This window comes from Dermacentor silvarum, chromosome 1 (assembly GCF_013339745.2).
Source record: "Dermacentor silvarum isolate Dsil-2018 chromosome 1, BIME_Dsil_1.4, whole genome shotgun sequence".
Lineage (NCBI taxonomy): Eukaryota > Metazoa > Arthropoda > Arachnida > Ixodida > Ixodidae > Dermacentor > Dermacentor silvarum.
In genome coordinates, this window is record NC_051154.1 from 239455379 (window position 1) to 239477838 (window position 22460).

At 48.3% G+C, this 22460-nt stretch overlaps 1 protein-coding gene across 1 annotated transcript in view; it reads right to left on the reverse strand.

The window, feature by feature from the left end:
* Nucleotides 1-22460, reverse strand: part of LOC119436986 (protocadherin Fat 4) — a 306741-nt gene that overhangs the window by 242751 nt on the left and 41530 nt on the right. Inside the window, exon 2 of the mRNA XM_037704038.2 lies at nucleotides 13735-13938. Coding sequence (XP_037559966.1) covers nucleotides 13735-13858 — 124 coding nt within the window. The 5' untranslated portion in view covers nucleotides 13859-13938. The remainder of the gene's footprint in view (nucleotides 1-13734; nucleotides 13939-22460) is intronic.

Here is a 22460-nt window from a genome sequence, read left to right on the forward strand (position 1 = left end):
GGGCAGTTCGGAAGCATAAACACGCGCCGCCTATATATATTTTACGGCGGGCTAACTCTGCTCAAAGGGGGAGGCGTGCAAGCCGATGCTGTCATTAAAGATTCAAACTTGGGGGTTGTTTCCACTAGTCGATTTCGTCTCATTCTTCAATTTTATTGCTTTGCTTATTTGTTCTTTCGTTCTCTCGTTTTTATGGCGCACGCTCGCATTGCTGCTTTTTTTTTGTGTGTGTGTGTGTGTGTGTGTGTTTGGGTTAATGCGTGTGTTTGTTCAATGGGACGCGTGCGGGTTCTCACGGTCAGCAAATATTTGACATTCGTGTTTCTTGTCCTTGTTTTGAATGCGCAGAGCAAATTTCGAATAATGCTGCCCTGCTTGCCGGAAGTTCAGCCTATTTTCCGTTGTCTAAACTTCATTTCCTTTCCGTGAGCAATATCCTGCGCAAAAAGTGCATTTGTACAAGCGAAATAGCCTTTTTCCAAAAGCCGCGCCTCATTCCGCAGAAATTTTATTGCAATATAATAATAATAAGAAGAATAATAACGAGAAGAAAAAGAAGTTGGCGGAAGAGAAATAAAAATAAAAGTTGCGCACTCGCGTAAGAAGAGCATAATTGAAATTTGAGACAGTGGATCTATCGTCTCACTCAGGTAAAGTAGAAACACGTTCGCAACTCCTACCCTTCCATTTTTCTTCTTCTTCTTATTTTTTTTTGCTCGCAGAATCGGCGCGACGAGCGATATCCGTATTCAGGCTTCCTTATAAACAGGTCATTTTAAAAAGCTGCGTTCATCATGCGAGTGTCCTTGGCCTGTCATATTGGGTATCTCTCGCGAACCCTCTTCGAACGAAAATTATGACAGGATGAGAGCAGAAGATTCCATCGACGGACGCACGATCTATCTCATTTGTCGTCGAGATGCGTTATTATACGGGAAATCATAGGCAACAAGCCCTGGGCGGTGTCGCGTTTCTGCGGCTGCCCTCGTTTGTTCCCGATACGGGGGGGGGGGGGGGGGGTAAATATCGTGTGGAAGTAATTTGCCATAGCTCTAGATGGAAGATGGATCAACACGAAAAGCGGGGAGTTTAACAACTTTTCTAGGCATTTATATTATGTTTTAAAATTAATTTATTCATCTCACCGGAGCTTGATTTCATTCTTCCGGGAAAAAGAGAAAGACAAGACAGAAGAAGAGAGAGAGAAAAAAAAAAGGAAACTCGTGCAATCATTGGGAAGATGATATGTCACGGGAGGAAGAATTAATTTAGACGAAGCGCTCGAAAATTGGACGGATATGCAGTGAAAGCAAACAGCAAAGACAGTATCTATAGCATGTGCGGTATATGCGCGTCGAGAAACCCTAACGGGTTGGGCCCGGTGTAGAAGGGGGGCAGAGGAAATTGGGGGTGGGGGGGAGGAGGGGGGGGGGGAGCTGGCGAGCAATTCACTCGAGCCCATTGCTTTCACCACCCGAGGTATGACTGCAACGTCGATCTCTCAGAGCTACGAGAACAGCTACAGGACGCCGCATAGTGGCAGCGCGTGGTGTACATTACGCGGAAGTATCGCCTGATCTCCGGCGGGGGGTGCCATTCGGGGCGCTGTCGGCGGATCACATTGTGAGTTGCAGTGGCCTAACGCACCGCTCCAGACTCGAACGGTCGCGCGACACTTTTCTTACTGCTTGGCGGCTCAGGGTTTCTGATTAAAAGTCGGCCGGAGAGGCCGCTCCAATCGCTCATATTGAAAGAGCCGGTCGACAGCCGTCTCTAGCAACCCCCCTTTTCCTCATCCGCCCCCAACAACGCTACCTCGTTTCCACCCATCAAGCCCCCGCCGCTCTCTTCTTCCCATCAACTCTGCTTTCGACGTCCCTTCGCGAAAGTCGTCGTTGCCGCTTGCTCGGGCATGGGACCCTCTGATTAATGCGATCCGTAAGCAGCTGCGCGCTTGCACAACTCTCCTCGTCTCTCCGAAACCTTTCCTGCTGCTTTCGCAGTATAGTGCTACACTGTTAGACGCATCCTCTCGCACAGCGTCGCTTTCTTTCTTTCGCTCTTTCTTTCTTTTTACTTACGAATCTTTAGCGTTATTGTGTGGCGTTCGTCTTTGCCAATTCAATCTCCCTTCCGCTGTGAAATGTTTGCTTTCTCACTTCTCTTGTTCCTCTTTTCGCATTAAAATCCGTGGCTTTTCTTTTTTCTTTCTTACAACAAACGAAGAAGTAAAAAGGACGAACTAGTTTCGCTTCACTCTGTTTTATGCTGTCTTACGATGGCGCTACATAATGTGCCGTAGCACTCAATTTAGTTGCGCGTTTGAACGGACAATCCCATTTCGTGTCCGCGACGATAGACTGCGCTAAACAAACATATTGAGCCTCGATTTTTTTAGAAAACCAGGCGAGCGGGTAGGGGGCTGTGTGTGCAAGGGGATTGTGGAGCTGGGAAATAAAGAAACAAATGTGGCGGCGCCCCTCTGGCTTATCCTATTGTCGCAGCCGTCAGGTGCAAAGCAAACTAAACGTGTCAGACGGGATTGGGAGGAGGAGGAGGGGGGGGGAGGGAAGAGGCATTCGTGTAATGGATTTACTATTATTGCTGCTATTAACTTGCGGCGCGAGAAAGCTGATAAAGCCACGTAAATCTTCTTCTTCCGCGTCTCTTCCTCAATGAAGAGAAACGTGATTGTATTTCCATCAACGTTTATTCTTCCCGCCATTGTCTTTCCTCATTGGCGCGAGCCTCCATTGCTCTTGCTTGTTACCCTTCGCGTCAGATCGATGCTTGAACAGAAAAAACAACGCGTAACTGTCGGGCCAACTGTACACCCGTGCCTGCGCGCATTACTTTACAGAGCGGCAATACTTCAAGCAGCGAGCACGAAAAGAAGAATAAGCGCATTCTAAACCAACGGATAATATACATAGTTGTCACCAAAGATGGGAGATACTAAAGAAAACATAATAAAGGCGTAGAAGTAGCATGCCAGCTTGTCTCTCCTTCTGTCTTCTATTGCTCGGCTGCGCATGTTAATAGGGTCGTCTTCAACTGCAAGTCATATTGGAGAAGGCAAAGCGATGTCACCACAGGTAAATGATCCGCGTGACACCAGCGTGAAAAAAAAAGATTAAGATTATCGAGGCAGTTCACGCGGCGACTTGAAAGCCACTCCATCAAAATTCGGCAATGAAGGAAAGGTACCAAGGGTAAATAGTTTGTATGGGACGCGAACGTCGCATGCAGCACAGTCGACGTTGCCAGCCTGACGTATCCATATGCAGTCAATAAACTTGAGTGGAAGACGGCGCACGGGCTGTGCCCGTGCTCCCTTTCCTTATCCTCATATTGGCAGCAGAACGTGTTCCGCAGGAGCTTGCTGCCTGTCCTTCCTGGGATGATTGCGGCGGGATCGTTCTCACTGCTAACTATAAAAGTACCGTCGGGACTTAGTACAGGACGGAAGGAAAAGACATGGGACTTCCTCACTCACCCACCCACCCACCCAATTTCTACAAAGAAGAAAGAAAGACAGACAGAAAGAAAGGGAAAGTAAAAGTAGGACAGGCGACACCGACCTGCGTCTTTCTACGGTTGCCGATCGCAGTTCACTGAGCTTAAAGAGTATAGAAAACAAAATGTCGAAAGCGAAAGAAGCATGCCACGCACGCACGCACGCACGCACATACGCAGAAAAAAAATTTAAAAAAAAAGGTCAGCACTGTCAGCAGCCTATTTCTTGACCGCCGCCTTCTATGCTATATGCCAGGCACCAAATTGAAAGGTTTTAGGCAGTTTTCGCAGTCCTTCCTGGGGGGCGACTCCGGAGAATAAACTTTGTTCTTGGGCGGTTCCAGCCTTTTGTCGCTCCCAATGATCAATACCGGGCCGAATAATGCGGGAACGTTAATCAAATCCGGCCGCGCGCCCTGGCGAGCGCAAGTCTTTTGAGACCCGCGGTCTGCTACCGGCTTCCGTTCTTTTCTGCTCAAAAAGCGAGCCACTATTTTATTGCGCTGCCGAAACCTTTAAGCCGTGGCAATAAGGAAGGCGCTCGAGAGTGTTATCTATCTGGCCATCTCATCGACCGCGGCACCACCACGCACGCACAAACAGACACACACACACACACCTCTCGCTTCCGGCGTCCCGGAAACCACACGAAACACGCAGACTCCCCGCCGAGCTCTTCGTTTTCGCCCTTCCCCACAGAATACAAAAGATGAGGAGAAATAACACAAAAAGGTGAGCGAGAGAGAGAGAGAAAAATAAAAGTGAACGCGCTCGTTGGACACGAGCTATAAATAATCGGGAGTTTTAGGAACCGGAGAACAGGGAGAGGAGGTATAGCTTCGGCAACAAAATTTGCCTCGGTGAAACGCGCCGCTGAAGCAGGCGTCAGCCTCAGTCTTAATTACGGGGTTCACTCTGCGAGACCTCATTAAGAATCGATGCCAGCAGGCCCCAAGTTTGTGCGCAGGGAAAGAGACGGGGAGGGTAGGATGGGGAGGGGGTGGTTGAGTTACGCTAAGGATGCGGTGGTCGAGGAGAGGGGATTGGTGGATGAGGGCGTTTGCGCTTGGCGAGGAGGAGAGAGAAAGAGACAGCGCCGCGCATGGGGGGATCGAGAACAACAGCACCGATCGAGCAGCAAACTTGGAACAAAGAGAGATCTCGGTTACCCCCTGGCTGCTGCTGCTGCTGAGTGAAAGAGGGGGGCGGAAAGGTTCATAGCGAAAGGCAAGAAAGCGAAGCCGAGTGGCAAACATCACCACTAATCAGGACGAGCAAAAAAAGCAAGAAGCGCGCGCCCAGCGTGGCAGGCAAACGCGCGCGTGGAAAGAGGATCACTTCGCTGCTCCACCATCATCGATTCCGCGCGTAGGGGGTTGCGAGAACTCCGGAGAAGTGCAGCCCGAAAAGGGAACCCGGAGGCTGGGTGGGGATGGCTTTTTCGCGCCAGTTTACATCGTCATTAAATCGTTACTGCGCCGGCGTCGGCCACGCGCAACTTGGAGAAGACAGTGTGCGCAGGCAAGCGGGGGATACCGTGAGAAAGAAAGGGGGGGGGGGGGGGGGGAGCGACGTGCACGCAAGGTCTGTGCGCGCGCCACGAAGCATCAATTAGTGCCCTTGTGTAACCTTAAACTGTGCATTAGGAGCTGACCCGATGTGGAGGGACACGCGGTGCCGCGCCGGTCGTGCGATAGGGCTCGAATCAATCGTGGCGCGAAAGGTTGTACAAATTGGCACAGCGCGTAACCGCTCAGTTGGAACATCAGTTATACGGCGTCGATTAAAAAAAGAAATTGAACAGCGCTAATACTGGAAGCTATTGACTACGGTTTTCATTTAGGCCTTTCCTTATTATTATTGTTTTCCAATCTAGCGCCCAGAAGTTTTACGCTCCTAAACAATACGCCACCGTCTACCGTGAATATATGGCAGGGGAAAAAATACCAGTATACGGCAACGACGAGTAATATTATATGCTTTATTTTAAAACACTCTGCTTACATGGAAGGTGCTGAAATCGTTTTGATCGAAAGTTCTCTTAACTTAATCCTTACTGCTGGGTCTCCACCAATTTGGACAGAACAGCAGTGTTCCACTCAAGGCACTAAAAAAAAAAAAAAAGCCTCGTGAAAAATGCGTTTACAATAGGCTTGGATTACAGCTCTGAGGAGCACGAAAACCATGCGGTAATCTTTTTTTCCTTACCATAAAAAATAAAACACAAAAACAAGAGATTAAAAAAAAACTGATTCGTGTGCTACGATAAATGAACTTAAAAAATAATAAGCGCGACGTGCTCAACTAAACAAGCCTCGCAGGAAATTCGCCGTTTTAAGAAAATTATTTTCTGGGCAGAATAGAATTTTATTTATGTTTCTTTCTTAAAAACACGAGGAAAATAGTTCACTCAGTTCTGGTGCTAAGATACAAGTCATGGTATTATGCAAAACAAATAAGTTATATTACGCGTGGTAGAACTCGACACTCGTCTTTCCACTTCTCGTCAATGCTCCGAGCGATATTGAAGATTTCTGTTAATTGCGGCGCTGGAAGTAGCAGCGAGAGAATTGAGGAATGAAAGGGGAGAGGGGGGGGGGGTGAAGACGAAAGGTTTACTGACTGTAGATAAACGCTTCTCTTCCCCTCCTCCTGTTTTCCGTCTTCCCACGCTTCAAATACTTCCGCAGATTGTCTCTATCCGTCAAGCAATAACAGTGAACATTAGAGTTCGCTCGATACGCACAGGTGGTGGCAGACTCTAATGAAGGAAGGTTTGCACGTGTTACATTAGCGTGCACCACCAAGCCCGTCCCGTTACCTGGAACTCCTTTAGCTCACCGAGTGAACTGCCGAGGGCCACGCCTCACGAACAGCTGTAGATCATTTACTTCTTGTCAATGCTCGACCTACATTTAGTTGAGCTGCGCTTAGGCTTCCGGAGCTCCAAGCGACCGGTCGACGTGCTTGCTGGCCGCCGTTGTGCAACTGCCACGTCGGTTTCTGAGCTGTGTTTCTGCAAGAGCGCGGTTCCGTGCTGCCTGCCTGGTTTGCTGACGACCGTGTGTGGTGCTTGAAATCGTTGTCCCACTTCCAAGAGACGTTACACACTCGTCTCTCTTCCTTCTTAAACTGCACCCTGCGGCTATGTAACGTATACTGCACGTAGAAGAAGAGAAATACTGTACGCTCTCAAAAGCGCAGCGAGAAAGGAAGACAATTACTTGAAAGTGGTATAAGTCTAAGTTGCTGGCCGATTTTGCAGGAAACACTTTCCTCGTGACTGTCTTCGCCCTTTGACCTTTTCTTATCCGCATTAGTTTTATTCGTTTTGCCCATCGTGTCTGTTCACAATATTTCCTTTCATGTATACCGCCGTTTGTCTCCGTCCTGCCAGTTGCAGGGCTTTACATCTTCCCTTTCCGGTGAGCTCGTTCTCTGTCTCTCGATGTTTTTGTTTTTTTTCCCTGTGTTTACATACTTAAAATTTATACCAGCGCAATATCGTACTGAAATAATATTAATGAAAAAAAAAGGAAGTGATCCTGAAGTTATAGAAGCCCAACAGAGCGTGACAATCTGGTGGAGCCCGTCGTGTGGGACGAGAGCAGCCGGCCGTCACACGCAGGCCGCATCTTCCCCAGCAGCTGCTTGTTGTGCGCCGCCAACAGCTGACCGCTCGCAAAAGCGGATATCTTCTGCAGATCCACGAATAAACACGGCCGCCAGAAAAGGACTGGTGGTCGCGCGCCGGTGATCCCGAACGACGAGACGCGTGCGCGCTCTTTCCAGCGGCGAACCAATTTCGACGGCGGAATGGGAAATTGCGGTCTCGACAAGGCGGCTCAAACACGCACGCGCGGATGGCTCAAGCCGCGCGCGCGACAGGACCGGGGTCTCTCTCTCATCGCACCGCATGCTGGGACGCGTGGGTGCCCCTCAGAGATGAGCACGCGGTGGGCGCCGAGCCGATCCCGCGTCCGGGCCAACGACGATGGGCGCGCGCAAAACGTCTCGTCTCGCGTGCGAAGGGAAGAGCTGCGCTGAACTATAAAGCCCGGCGACGGTTCTGGCAATCGCAAGCCATCATTCCTCATTCGGATAAAACAACAACGAAGAAAGTGTATACTTGCGGGAAGTAATTATTTTTGTTTTTTCTTTTCCAGTAAGGTATTACTGGAAGACTCCGCATTATCCGCATTGTCAGTATATATCACACTCAATGATAGCACTTTTGGAGCACGGAAACTATAGCTAAGGCAGCCGAACCGGATGTGACAAAAGGAATGCCAAATATCGCAGCGTCTAGTTTGTCTTCACAGTTCTCTTCTCGAATGCATTCAAAGGAAGCCCGTCGCTCGCACTGGACGTTGCGTCACGCAAAAGTGAAAGTGTTCCCGCAAGGTGATCCATCGAGAGCACGGTCCCTGCTGCTCGATTACTAAACCACATCGACGCAGAAATGTTCACTAAATGCTCACCGCAACGCGTAACGCGTTGTCCTTTCAACGACACTGCCGCGCGGCGCCTCAGCCGAGAGGAGCTATTCGGCATCAAGTCGCAAGCTTTGTTTCCAATCGCGATGCCGCGGTGTGGCCGGGACTCGGTGCTAAAAAGCTTATATAAATTGAGTATTTCGGGGTCAATGAAATTAATCCGGGGCCCTGCGCTATTGCGTCCTCCTTAGTGCATGAGACATGAAATCAAGTTGTCCTATATATACCAACTATGTCATCGTCGTACGCAAGCGTCTACATTGCGCTCTTCGATTTCTCCCTCCCTTTGACACGTTGTGCGCTGTTATCTATTTCTAGCCGCATAAGCTGTTTCGTAGAAACATACAGTAAATAACAGGTTAAAATAGCGCACGGTTGTCTTGCTCCTATACGCCCTGTTAAACCGAGCAAAACTCGCAGCATGACAAACTTAGTGTTCGACGTACATCCAGACGCAAGCAATGAAGCTTCACAAACCGCGCTCTGCCCACAGCCTCGGTTGTGCGCGGATCTTCAAGAAGACAGGCGGCCGAGTTGAATACGAACCGGCCGCTCGCGTCGAAGCGCTCGTCAAATGCCACGGCACACTGCCGTGGACCGCGGCATCTCTCGTTCGCGACTCGCAATTTCGGGCAGAGGCTAGGGAGTGCATTAGCGTGGCCATGCGCGTATATACGAAGCACACACAACGCACGTTCGCTCCAGGGACGGCAAGCTCTCCGACGCGCCCGAGTGGCAGCAGCGCGATTCCGACAGCAGCCGGTCTCTCGAGTGCATTTCGCCGCCGTTATACGAAGAACGTGCGGCGCAAGGGGGATAGGGCGTCCGGGAAGATGGTGTCCGGAATGGAATAATCCGAGAGGTTGACAGCAGCTATTGGAGGGGAGAGAGGATGTGTCTCCCCTCCCCCCCTCCCCCATCGGCGGAGGCCGCGGCGACGTGACGCTAAGGAAATGGGCAGCCGACTAAAACGAATACGGGGCCGCCATTGGAAAGCTATTTCGCCCTGGAGGGGCCGCGTGCGCCCTGCTCCTCTATATCAACCATTCTTCCACTGTCTATAGTATCTGGGCTCTTTCCAAAGGAGCGTATTCGCTGCGGCGGCGGTCGTTTTTTGTTTTGTTTATTATTCTCAGTTTCTTGTTTCTCTTTTTTCGAACTCCGTCGTGGAGGACACGCCCGAGAGCACAAATCGAACGCGCGCGCATCTCGGCCTGTTTCTTCTTTGTCGCACGCGTATAATACTGCGTGTTTTGCCGCGCGTGCTGCTCTGTAAAATACGACGGCAGAGGCCGTGTAGTGCCGGCACATTAAAAAAAAAAATTGTTTCACACTTGCCGCCCACTTCCTCGCACTATTATTTGATTGCTGCCAGGCCCTCTGACAATACGATGCCTTCGCATACATATGCGTTCTCCGGAAAAGCATCGAACGGCGGGAATAAGCGTGGATGTACTCGTATATGCGGCAGGCGGAGATCAAACCTCGAGATCCCTCCGCATTTTTCTATATATAATAAACTCGCTAGGTATCCTAGAACGAACGAAAGGACGAGTTGCACAACGCAAAGGTCGGGAATGTCGGTTCGCATTATATGAGTAACAAGTGTCAGTTAAGCGAAGGTAATTTCTCGGTACAAAAGCTACCAAAGATGCGATCTCGCTTCCAACGGCTTGTCGCCGTCCTCTTTCCTTTTAAGCCGCTTCCGAATCTTCTGTCGGAGTGGCTTAATACACACGTGCGACGAAATCAACAAAAGGTAACAAAAAAAAAGAAAAAAGAAAACAGGCATGCAGTGCCGGGGATGGAAGGAGCATGTCACTAAACGGTGGCCCGAATACGCCCGTTCACGTGAGCGTGCTTTTTTGCTCACAAGAGCGCGCACGGCTACGGGGGCCGTGCTCTCTTTCGCTGCTACATAACTGCGTGGCACCCTCGCGCGCAAGCAGCGCCTGGACGTAATACGGATGCGGGGCTAACCCCATTGTTTCGTAGCCCCGGTAAAAGCTCGCGTCCTCCCCCCTCTCGCTTCTTCGGCCCGCTCTGTCTACGTGGCCGGCCGTCATTCAGCTAAGGGCGGCGGGCCGCTTATAAGACACGCGCCAAGTCGTGGCACGCGCGCCGACATGTGGGCAGCGCGTGCTGCAGCCGGGACCTCGCCTCAGCAACCGGCGTCGCGTGTGGCCGCCGCTTCTTCTTCGGGGGCAGCGAGGAAAGGCGTCTCGAGAAGTGGGACAAGCCTGAGCGCCGCTCGGCCGGTTCAATCGCCACGGACGAGCGCCTACGAAATGGGTCGGCGGCGGCAGTGAGCGCGCGCGCACGTGCGCGCGCGAGCAAGCAGCAGGCGTCGTCGCTGTGCCCGCTGCATATATACAGTGCTGGCGACCACACGTTATACAGCGGCTCGCGGGCACTGTGCATGCGGCTGAAATGCTGCGATGATCTTTCGGCGCGCAGTGATTGGTCACATACGAAAATGAAGGGTTCCCTGTCACGCCCCTTCTTTCGTCTTGTGTGCTCTGTTATTGTGACACCCTATTCGATCGTGCTAAAGATCGCACCGGCTTACCAAGCAGCAAGATGCTCGTTTTGATTACCGCGTTCAAGGACCTTGTAAGCTGGCAGGTGCACTTACAGCCACGCCGAATGAATGTTTGCTCGCTATTGGCACACCTATAGAGCTGGAAGAATGTATAGATTTCATTTTCCGAAAGGGATGAGATGCAACCATGCGACGGCTATGTACAAGCTTACTGAGCTGCTACAAGGATCTTTCGGTTGTATAAGAACGAGCTCAGCAAAGCTCTGATGCGTGCGTCGAGGCGGTTGCGTCCGGTGAGCAACAGCGTATCAGTCGAGCTGCACAGAACATGCCGTGACACTGGCCTGAACGCTGATTGCGGGATAGTCCCGATGAGAGGGGAGCGGCGCTCTTGCGAACGGAAATGAAGAAAAAAAAATGCTATAACTATAGGCAGCAATTTCAAACGACGATTGCGTGAGCAGCGGGAAATAACGCTCACTATACGCTCAGCTCGGTGAAGCTTCAAATTAGTTTAAACGCTACTTGCACACTGATGGGCGCTACACGCCTTATCCGGAGGGCGTGTGCCCTGCACTTTATTTTAGCTGCTTACGGCTGTTTGTTATTGAAGCATCACGTGACTGATTCGAATGTTCTATGTAAGTGATAAGCTTCAGCTACTGAATGATTTTGGCTGAGGAGGAACAGGTGTCATATGTTCACACATTGCTGCTGCTCCTGTTTTTTTTTCTTTTTTTTGCTTGTTCGTTTGTTTATTATCGGTTAGTGGCAAGTGCGTGACGGGTTGAACATGTAGTGTGCGCATTCCTATAGCCTCACTGTTCCTGATACTTTCATGTTTATTAACAGGTTCCCGATCAAAGATATTCATTGCCCCAACCATGAAATTCGGCTCAACCAACTTTCTCTTCAATTTAAAAGCAGGCACATATTCTTGCACAAGAATTTCTGAGAGAACAGGTGTAAGATTAAGTACGCTATCCGGGCGACTTGTAAAGCAACCTGCAAGTATCAACTGTTACCGCCTGTTTATTGCAGGCTGAGAACGCCAATAGCTCTCTGAAATCGGAGTTCTGAGCTGTTTTGAATCAGAGACGAGGGTTTGCAACCTTTCTAGTTCTGAATACAGAACTCATCTAGTTCATCATCAAGCTCATATTCGGTTTATCGTATTGAGCTCATAATTTTGTTCAAGTTAAATACATTTTCTTTTCTCAAAATTCATTGCGCATACCGTGTCCTAAATCCAGAATAGTACGCATAGCTCGGTCGGACTGATAACAACTTGGTGCGCTCCATTTAGAAAACGAGGTTTCTTTCAATATAATGCGTAATAGCTTCATTATCAACGCCTAACTTAGTTATTTCCCTAATCGAGTGAGGTGGCGTCTCTCCAACTAGTGGCTCCACTACTGCAGGACTTGATGTACCCAAGAGATCTGTTTGTTATTGCGAGGTGATAATAGCGAAGACGAACCCAAGAGCGCCGGTATTCCTCTTTGGTATAGGGACATGCTTAGAACGCGCAGAAAAAAGAAAAGGAATACGATGATATATCTTGTACAGCTGTAATGCTAAACAGTGATAAATAAATGCTAAAAGTGGGACCACAAGAATGATGAAAACAAAATTTGAGACTATAATGCAAAACTTTTACTGCATCTATCTCGCGAGATCAGGGGCCGAATTCACAAAGCTCTTCTTTCGTAAGTGCTGCTTTCCATTGGCCTTCGCTAATGATATGTCCAACGCCACGATTGGCTGACACCTGCTTCTACACGAACAGTTTTAGCGTAAGAACGTTTTTGCGAATTCGGCCCCAGATTCTTGCGCAGTTTTGAACTGAATTTCACAAAGTGTTATGAGCCTGAACTAAGTAACAAGATCAGCAGATGAGCGGCGAGCGCTAATTAGAAATTATATACCGGCAGTTGCGCCACCCAGCGGATGCAAAGTTGTACGAAAAACTAGTTAAGCTTACTCCTGACAAGCCTTCGACATCCAAAAAACCTCCCACATACACTTTCTCTCTCTCTCTCTCTCTCTCTTTATCTTTAGCTGTCATTGCTTGCCGACAGCCAAAGTACGAACTTCGGCAACGGCATAACTTTAGCCGCGCCAACAACAAGGATAATTATACCTTTGGCTGGGGTAAAAGAAAGCAGCACACTGATGACAAAAGTTTTTCTTCGCCTTTGCAAGCTGATAGTCCTCGATGTGGTGGGCGTAGGCTTTAGTTCAACGCATCACTGAGCGACTTGGCATTACGTGGTATATAGGCACCGGAGGCACAAGCTTTCCATACCGACAGCAGCGCCAGATCACACAGCCTATATACCGAACGGGGGAATCACACCTTGTAGGAAATGTTGCGCATTCACAATGCCCTCTAGCCAGTGTTTATCTCGATGCAAGCGTTTCCACGTTCTACCCTTATATAGTTCAAATGTGCATGCCGCATTATGGCCCAAGCGGCTGGCGTCGGCAGACCTTGTAGGAAGCAGACGTCGCAACGCCATAGCCCGGTGCCCTTAACTAGACACACCACCAGACTTTGGATTACATCATGCTTGTAAGATGATGGCTTTCACTCCATATACAGTGCGGTTCTTCGAGCGCGTGCGCAGATAGACAGCAAGTCTTTCTCTCTTGTTATTCCGTTCGTATATCCATGCACTCCCTGGGTAACCCCCCTGTCGTTAACCCCCCTGTCTCCATTCCTTCTTTCGCTGTCACGCGCTGCCTCACTGCCACCGCTGTATCCGTGTGTTCCGAGCATACAGACGACACTTTGGGACTGTATGCCAGGAAACGGATTGTCAGCGGGAAGATCTATACGCGCCAGTTCACTGGGAAAACTGAGGTCACGATCTCGCGTAGCTGATGTGCGCTTTTTAGAACAATCGTTTATTGATTATGTGTTGTTCACTAAATCGGCCCGACGAACTCTGCACAACGAGTGTATACAGGTTCCCTACTTTCCCGCATGAGGGGCGTTTTGATGTGGTCTAGACGGAGTAGGGGCAAAGTGTTTGGCGCCAACTGCGACGTCCGGAGCCCTGCCTCAGGGTGGTCGCACGGCATTGAAGTATAGGGAAGTGAGGCGCGAGAAGAGCGAGAAGAGGTGTCGCATCGCTTTGCGAGGATAGCAGTGATAAGCGAGGTAGCGCTACTCACACTGAGAGTGGGCCCCCGGCGCACAGGAAAGCGCAAGGGCGAAGGAGGCGAGTAGCCACCTCCAGAGTGTCCTCTGGTTACGCATGCGCACACAGCGGGGTACTTGGGGCGACGCTGCCGCCATCGCGGCGGTCTCGGTGCTGGTGGCGGTGGGAGCTCTCCGCTGGCGCACTCAGGTGGCCATCGTGGGCTCTGCACGTCACTCTGCAAGGCAACGGAGAGAGAAAAAAAAAGGGAGAGAGAGAGACATGAATGTCAGCGCCATCTTGTTTGTTTTCGCTTCTCTTTCGCACAAGCGAATTATTGAAGAAGCATTGCCTCTACTAAAGGGCAGACTTCCTCTATTATTTGCTAGAAAGAAACAGCACAAGGTTGTTCAACAGCGGGGGCCCGTCTGGCAAAGAGAGAAAAAGAACAAGTGTGCTATCGTTTTCTTTTCTCTCTTTTTTTTTTCTCTTTAAGATCCGAGAGCGAGCCTTTCCACCTGAGTAATATTTGTTCACCTAAGGCAGATTTGCTGTACGGAAGACAACGAAATGCCATATAACTAAGTACATTTACAAGTGACACCCCGCATGCACTATTGAACAACTCACTATATGAAGCATGTACAGCGCGAGCATTTCTCTCGTAACGCGAAATACGATGTGAAGCAAAATAATATGAAAACACAAAGGTTTCATGATTGTAGGGGATATGTCGTGACCGGGCATATGATTCCCCAAGAGAAACTTTCACAAAAAGAAAGGCTTAGCGGCATAAACCCGCATCAACGAATCATTATTTGAGCGATGGAAAGTGCTTGATCATGTAGTATAGAAGATTTGGGCGTTTTAGTAAATGAGCCAGGCTCTCCTCATAGAATTTCAACATAAATGAACGGTGGAATCAAGTTCGGCTAGGAAATATTTCCGAGTAGTGTCCCACTGAGCTGGTAAAGCGTGGGGCCTTGCTCCGCGAGGCTGCGAATCAGACTGCGCATTTCAGCCAGGACTGCATACAGTCGGCGCTAGCATGTTGGCAAACGAACTCGTATATGAATAACTTCGGCCTTACCACATGGTGACGACGCGGTTTTTGAATTGCGAGGATTAAACTGGGGTAAAAGCCGACCGGGTGAACAGAATGGTCAAAAGGTATGCACCTTGCGCGAATTTTCTAGCATGGTTCAATTTTCTGTATGGGAGTGTCGTAAAAAACTACTTGGAGGCAAGCCGCTACGACTAAGCAATATCGTCACGTCAGCGCCAATTAAGGAGCACTAGAATGCTGATTGTTATACGAATTAGCTGATATCAAAGTCTTCCTTACCTCCCCCTCCCTCTTTTTTTTTCTTTCCTATTCTAATTTATCCCCTCCTCGTTATAGCGCATCAGTTAATCTAGCCGGCAAACATACGTCGTAATTTGTCGCTATCAGTTACTTTTTCTTCTTTTCGCAAGCGCGGTTGCGTCACACAGTCCTAACAAATTAATTAGGGCATTCCGAAACGTGAGTGACCGGTCTCAGTGGAAACTGGAGAGGAAGAAAGAAATATAAAAACAGCCCGAGAATGGGTGCCTTCTTAAATGAAGTCGTCATAGTGTTCCGCCAGAAGCAACAGCCTTAAATTCACAACACAAATCCCCGCTCCGAAATGATACTGCAAAGAACGCATAGGACCACGGAGAAAAAAGAAAGGAGGGAGAAAGGCCGTTGTTTTGCCACATTATAGCACCTCCAGAAGAGAAGAAGAAGAGAGAGAGAGAGAATGAAATATACGCCGTCGCGTCGGAATGACGATGGTGACCCACCGCGATGCCCATGGGAAACGTACGCGTGAGCACGTCGTCGACCCCCCCAGTTTCGCTTCTCGGTTGGATTCACAGCCGCGCAGTGCTCGGTCTGCACTGCGCGCCATTATACATATAGTGCTGTGCATGCCGCGAAAGAAAGCGCCTCGTAACGAGGCCCTCTCTGCCTCGTGGTGTCAAGGCGCGGACGGTGCAGAGGGAAACGATGAAGAGAGGGAGGAGGGAGGCAGTGCACTCACTTCAACAGCCGCGATCTGAAGGAAAAGTCGAATTAAAATAATACCAAGAAAGAAAAAAAAAAAGGGGGGGGGGAGAGAAAAGAATGAGACGCGGAGAGAACTAGACCACCAAGATGGGTCGACCTTGCTCCAGTGCTGCCTTTTACATAACGCAGTCTCGCGCAGGAGATGTCACAGCCTCAAAAAAGAAAAAAAGAGAGCGAGAGAAATACCGAGAAAAGAAGAAGAGGGGGTGTATAGCGGATCGCGAAGACAATAGGCGGTGTCCGAGAGTGGAAATTAAATGCGCGCCAGGCGCCCTGCAGGAGAGGGGGTGGGGAGGCCCTACTTTCTACGTCGTCGCGCGTCCTAATGGGTTCCCAAGAATAGAGGTGACGGCGCCGCGAGCGCGTTTCGTAAGAAGTCTTTTCGGGGGCGAGAAATGCGGCTTCCCCGCTCGAATGGCGGCGCGCACGAAGGCAGCTCACGCGATCGCGTACGCGAGACAACGGTCGGAGCGGCCGCGGTGTGTATAAGGGTGAAAGGGCTGGCAGGCGAGAAGTGTCGGTGCCACTGGAGCGACCCGATTCCGTGGAACGCGGCCCCTAACCTCTGCGAGGAGTAGGACGAACGGAGAAAGCTTCTCACGTTTCCACGTTGGTGTATAGTCGACGGGTGGCCCTATATAAGAATGCTTTTGCTGCATTTGCCTATATATCTGCTGAGACTGGCCGCCTTCCCTAATTCATTGAAAGTAAGTTATATCTTGCTTAGGCGACGACGGCCCATAGGCCTTTTTCAATGTTTGCTTGCGGGCTGCAAATTTCGGACTATACCGCAGTCATTCTTCTCGCTCACATCAATTCCGTGCAGCGCCTGCCACTGTGTTGAATTGTCGAACTTTAGTCGGAGGTTATTAGATTTTTTTTTATATAATAGATGCGTGGCCCTGCATTCAGCAATGACTAGAAGCTTTTCGTGTCCCATACGTTTCATTTCCTTGTATACTAAGGCCTGCGCGCGAAATGTGACTTTCTTTTCCGGTCAGCACTGCCCTATGGAATAGTTCTTGCCTATCCTTCAGTGCTTTTATAACGCTTTGCGATGGTTCTCCCTGGAGTGCGTAATAATAGAGAAAGCCCTGTCATGTTGGTGTGTACTTTCTGCGTTTTGTGCCAACGTGCGGGACTTTCCAAATACTTTAATTTTTTCCATAGCCAAGCGCCGGCTCCAAGATTGTCATTGTTTTACACTGTGCTTCACGACAGAAACGTGGACACAAGCGGTCTACTGAATTAGAGCAGTGCAACGTTTGAGCTGCGCTTGTACCACGAAGAAACATCACGTCAGCTACATATAAGGTGGCGCACAATATGCGAATAACGCCAGTTGTGAGGAATAACGGCCATATTAAAAACGCCCGTTATGCTAATTTTCTTGACTTCCCCAGCCTCCGCCCTCCCCACCGCCTATAAAGCTTAAAGCGCCTTTCGTTTCAAATTCAAAGCAACGGAAAGCTAAACAATAGTCATAATCATAAATTAAAAGAACAATAGGAAAAAGAACGGGCATCGCAAACTTTTTCTTTTTCTTTTTTTTTTTTTTTTTTACTCTTCCGTTCCAGAGAACATAATGCGCAGAGCAAACCGCGGCAAGTAGAATTAATTTCGCGAGACAAAGCCGTGCGGTTTCGTTAGCTGATGCGTTAGGCCTGACTCTATGTTCGTGGCGCCATTTGCGAGCCATTTTGCGCATTTTAAAAGTCGGACACGCAGGCGAGGTAATACCTCTTCGCGCTTATTTAATTTGCCTCCAGTCCGCTTCATTCGCCTAATGACTACCGGGCTGCAGTTCCGTACGACTTGCTCCGATAAAAGTTGCCGCTGCTCGCGGGGACGCGCGTGATTTCGCTGAAGCCGTCTGGGCAGCCGGATGCATTGTCCTTTAAAAAAAAAAAATATTACATTACGCGCCAACCACAAAAGCGTCTGCATCAATGGCTATCTAAAACTGCGCCATGGCCGATGCCAGCGCGGGATAAAGATGCAAATCGCCACGTTCTTTGCGCCGAACACGCGTACGGAAGCACGCACGTATATACTGCATAGTATAGAAGGGGAGGGTGTACGGTATAGGCTGCGGGTCGTTGCTTTTATAACGAAGGTGCGTGCGCTCAAAAGAAAGGAGTGTTCCCTTAGATGACGTCAAACGCGGGGAATAATCAGGCTCTAGCGGCAGGAAAAGAACGGTGTGCGGCAGAGCGCGCCACAAAAGTGTAACGGCACGCAGGCTCGACGCAAGACAATCCATGGCTGCTTCCTACAAAGGGCGAGGAGCGATGAAGCGAGCGCTGTGCGGCGTTGCTGCTGCGTTGATGTTTCTTTTTAATAACGGCGTGTATATCTTGTCTTTTCACTGCCGGAGCACATTCAACGAAAGTGTTATTATAAGCCCGAACGCGTGCTACCGCTAATGGCATATTGTCCCTCCTTTGGGCCCGCGCGCGCGCGCACAGGGCTATATATGACGTTCGCCCGTGTGGGACACGAATGATGTTTTTTTTATTTTTTTTTGCTCGCATACATGTGAGGCAGCATTTGTATAGTCCAAAGGATTTTCTTTCATCCAATCCGAAAGCATGCAGAAGCAAGAGTGGTTTTTGAACAGAAAGAATCGGTTTAGATATTCAGCAATCCGCGTCATTTAGGCAGGCTCCGGGAAAATCTGCATGATTTTAGCATTTTCTTTTTTTTTAAATTCATCGGTCACTCCGTGTACCGCCCACGCCAGAGATTTCGGTGGTATATAGCGCCACGCAAAAGGCATATTACATGATTTGGATACGGCAGTGAGTGTTTGTGCAACGAATGAATCAAAAGCTCGCACAGAACAGATCTGAGGGATTCTTTTGAAACTATTTCTCAGCCTCTTCCCTCTTTATGATTCTTCTGTGCAGAGCTGCTTCATAATTTCGTGACTGCGCGCCAAGCATTTGCACCGCAACACGCGCATGCTTGGACTTTTAAAACCTAATAAAAATAAACGCTCGTTATCATGATTATATTTGTATTTAATATTGTAATCGCTATCGCCGCTTTAAAGCAAGTTTTTTTAAGGTATTGAAACCAAAGTTGTTTTCGTAGTAGTGGCGAAAAGCATAGTGATCTCCGTCTGCGCAGAGGAGAGTGTAGGCGATGGGTGCATGGTCTCAAACGTAAAAATGTAAGCTTTATGAGGCCCTAATTGAACATGCGATACGTAGCTAGCATGGATAAACGTTCTTTTGCATGTGAAACTGTTATTGCAGCTATATAGATGCGGTGGAGTATGTCTCTTCCAAATGTCGACGACAGTTTATTGAGAGCACTGTTCGAGATAATGTAGCTCATTGAAATTTCGTAAGCGGGGTGTGTATATCCAAAATTGATGAACGGGCAAAGTTAAAAGTGCCTGGAGCATTTAGGTAGGCGTTGTGGGTAATTACTGGGAATCAATGCGAACCGTGGTGTACCAACTACTTCTCGAGTGGTTGGGGGGGGGGGGGGTGGACCACGAACCATCTCTCTCTGTATATATATATATATATATATATATATATATATATATATATATATATATATATATATATATATAGACCTTGCTGAATTGCCAGACAATTTCCAGCGAAGGTGCTGCTTTCGGGCAGTTGCTTTAACAGTTTTTATTTCGTGTAATTATACCGCATCTTTTAAAAAGTTGCCCGTTTATAACTGCTCTGTTTGAAACCTTGTCCGCATGTAACGTTTTCGAGCCATTGTTAATTGTTAGGAATTTTTTAAAAAGCCAGTAATTCATCAACACATTCTTCCAGTTGATAACGTTCCACTCATTTTCGCTAAATTTGATGTCGATGACCTTTGCAGCTCTGCCAGGGCAGCGGGAGAAATTCTGCCCCTCTCGTCAGACGCACGCATAACGCTCTAGAGCACATGCGTACGTAACTTATTGCCAATGCCCCAATTGTACACCCATCTTTAGTTTTCCTACAGATATCACCCATGACCTGGTCTGTATTGTCACCTAACATAAAGATGCTGCCTAGTTTAGTTTACTGAGGACACCAGGCCAACACAAATATATCGCGCATAAAAAAAAAAGAACGATAAAGCGAGGGTTAAATAAACATTCGTAACGCTTCTAAATAAACCCGAAACGTTAAAACTTCGCACTACATTGTGTTTGAGATGCACCCATTTCTTCTAAGTATAATGTTTCTGAAACGCAGAGTTCTATTAGGAATTCTGGAAACGTAGCTGATAACGAGAACGCGACCCTTTCGACAACTTTCTTAAGAATTTTTTTGTTTTTGCAAAAACTGTATTTGATCAACGCACATTTAACATCGTACACAAATTCCGCACAGCGTTCCCCTTATGTTCGTAAATTTGACATCGGTTGTCATTGCAATTATGCGAGGGGCGGTAGCGGTCTAAGTTTTGCGCCGCTCGTGAAACACACTAATAACGCTCTGTATCACTTGCATACATAAGCTATTGCAAAAAGGCGCATGTAACCCACCCATTTGGAACGTTATACCTACACATTACCCATATCGTGCCCCTAATTTCCCCCCAAATATGATTGCAGTGCCTTGTATATAGCTCACATACAGCACAGTCGAGAAACAAACTAAGAGCTTCGTGTGACGAAGAGAACTAGAGAAAGCGAGGGCTCAGCAATAATTTGTAACGCTTCCATTTAAAGCTGGAACGTGAAAGTTTCGCAGCGAATTTGAAGTTTGTATCTCATGCAGTTTTTTTAGAAGTCTGGGAAACATTTTTAATAACGGTAGTATGACACTCTGGAACGCTTGAATAAGTAACTTTCTACAAGGGCTATATAATGAGCCCACACATGTATTAAACATTTATCGCCCGTCACACAGAACATGCTTCCTACTTCAACGAAATATAAACACCATGCCTCGCATATCGTTTACCAAAGAAACCGGGAAAAGCAGCTAAATGTATAAAAATTGGGAGAGAGAATTAGTGTTTAGTAATTATTTTCAAAGCACATAAGTATGCCTACACAGTTCTAACTTTCAGTATGCACCACCACCAAAAAATGGCCCCCATTTTCCTCAAAATATGAAATCTCTGCTGTTCTTGCTCCTTCCGGGGAACATGCGCTAGTGTAACTCTTATGTATAAAACAGCCTGAAAATGAAATGAATCGACAGCATGCATTAGAAGTAACACGTGCCGATAGAAAAAAATTCAGGTCAGTGCTGTAATGGTATTACAATGGCTCTGCGCATTCGACCAGGTCGTAGGATAACTCGTGAGAACACAATGAAATGTGACAGTCAGACCTGTAAAATGTTTGATTTTTTTATGTTGAATATAGACGGAGACTGCAACGCTATGTCGACAATCTCTGGACAGAGATTGAGTATAGTTCCTGTATTTGATAATCCAACGATTTCATGCGTTGAGTGCAGCTTATTATAATACTTTATCCGGACCCCACCACTCGCACTGAGGTTACATATGGCAATCTGATTTTGTGTTTTCAAATATGATTAGGCGTTCATAAAAAAAACTGGGCGTGACGCAAGAAGCGCGAGCTGAAATTTGCATGGCGTGAACTGCCCATATGGCGTATCCCGCTCGTCGTCGGCTACAGCGCCTCGCGGCATGAAAGACAATCCATGTTGCCCAAGCAGGGGATACGTAATACAGAAAAGCATAATATATTTAAAAAAACTTTGGCCTCAACAGTTGATTTGAATTGCCCAGCGTGCAGCCGAGAGTGCCCGCTTTCAAAAGTGAGGGGGGAAACGGCATACTTTGCCCCTCCACTTTTGACAGTGGCGGGGGGGGGGGGGGGGGCAAATTTTTCGAGACTATAACAAGCAACGCCGGGCACCGCGACCTCGTTGCACTTCGCTTCGTTATTAGAATTTAGGTCGTGTTTCTGCAATGTCACCCAAGTGCGTCGTTTTTTTTTTTCTTCGTGTTTCTTATTCTGAGCTACTTGGTATTTAATGTTTGTGAATGAAAAGTACTGTTTAATATATGAGCTTGCTGATGTATACCTTGACATGCTTTGAGGTAGTAAACAGCGTGTGGAAACGCAGATATAACGCATAGTATATAAAAGTATACTCTCCGGCACGGGCGGCTAGCAGTGCCAGTCGCGTAGATCTCATCGTATAGCCCTCCCTTCGCTTCTGTCAGACATGTCACGCCTCTTTTTTTTTTTTTTTTGCTCGGCCTTATTCGCACTTTCCTGACGGCCAATGCCAATCAAGACGCGGTCGGCCCTGCTCGGTTGTATAGGATATTCTGAGAGCGAGAACTCACGCTCGTAAATGGAGACCTCCGGAGTGGACGGGCTGTTTTTTCATTGCGTTACGTTTCCTTTTGGAATGAGGTAACACAGGCGTTATGCAGCGCTCTTGCAGGATGGTAGCATTTATGGCGTTACACTGCTTACGTGTTTTCCTTTCTTTTGTAGATGCCCCGACTTCATGAGAGGTAAGTGTATGAGTGACCGCCGTGGAGCCGCCCGCCGCGTCGTCCTTGAGCGGGTGCGCTGCGGGGCGAGCTTCCCACGACGAGCTTCCGAGAACCAAGAAGCACCTAGTTTCGGGAACCGTTAACCTACTAGCCCCTTGCGGGTCCTGCCACTTCGCGTGCCCGCGCGTGCGACATTAGATAAAAAAAAAAAA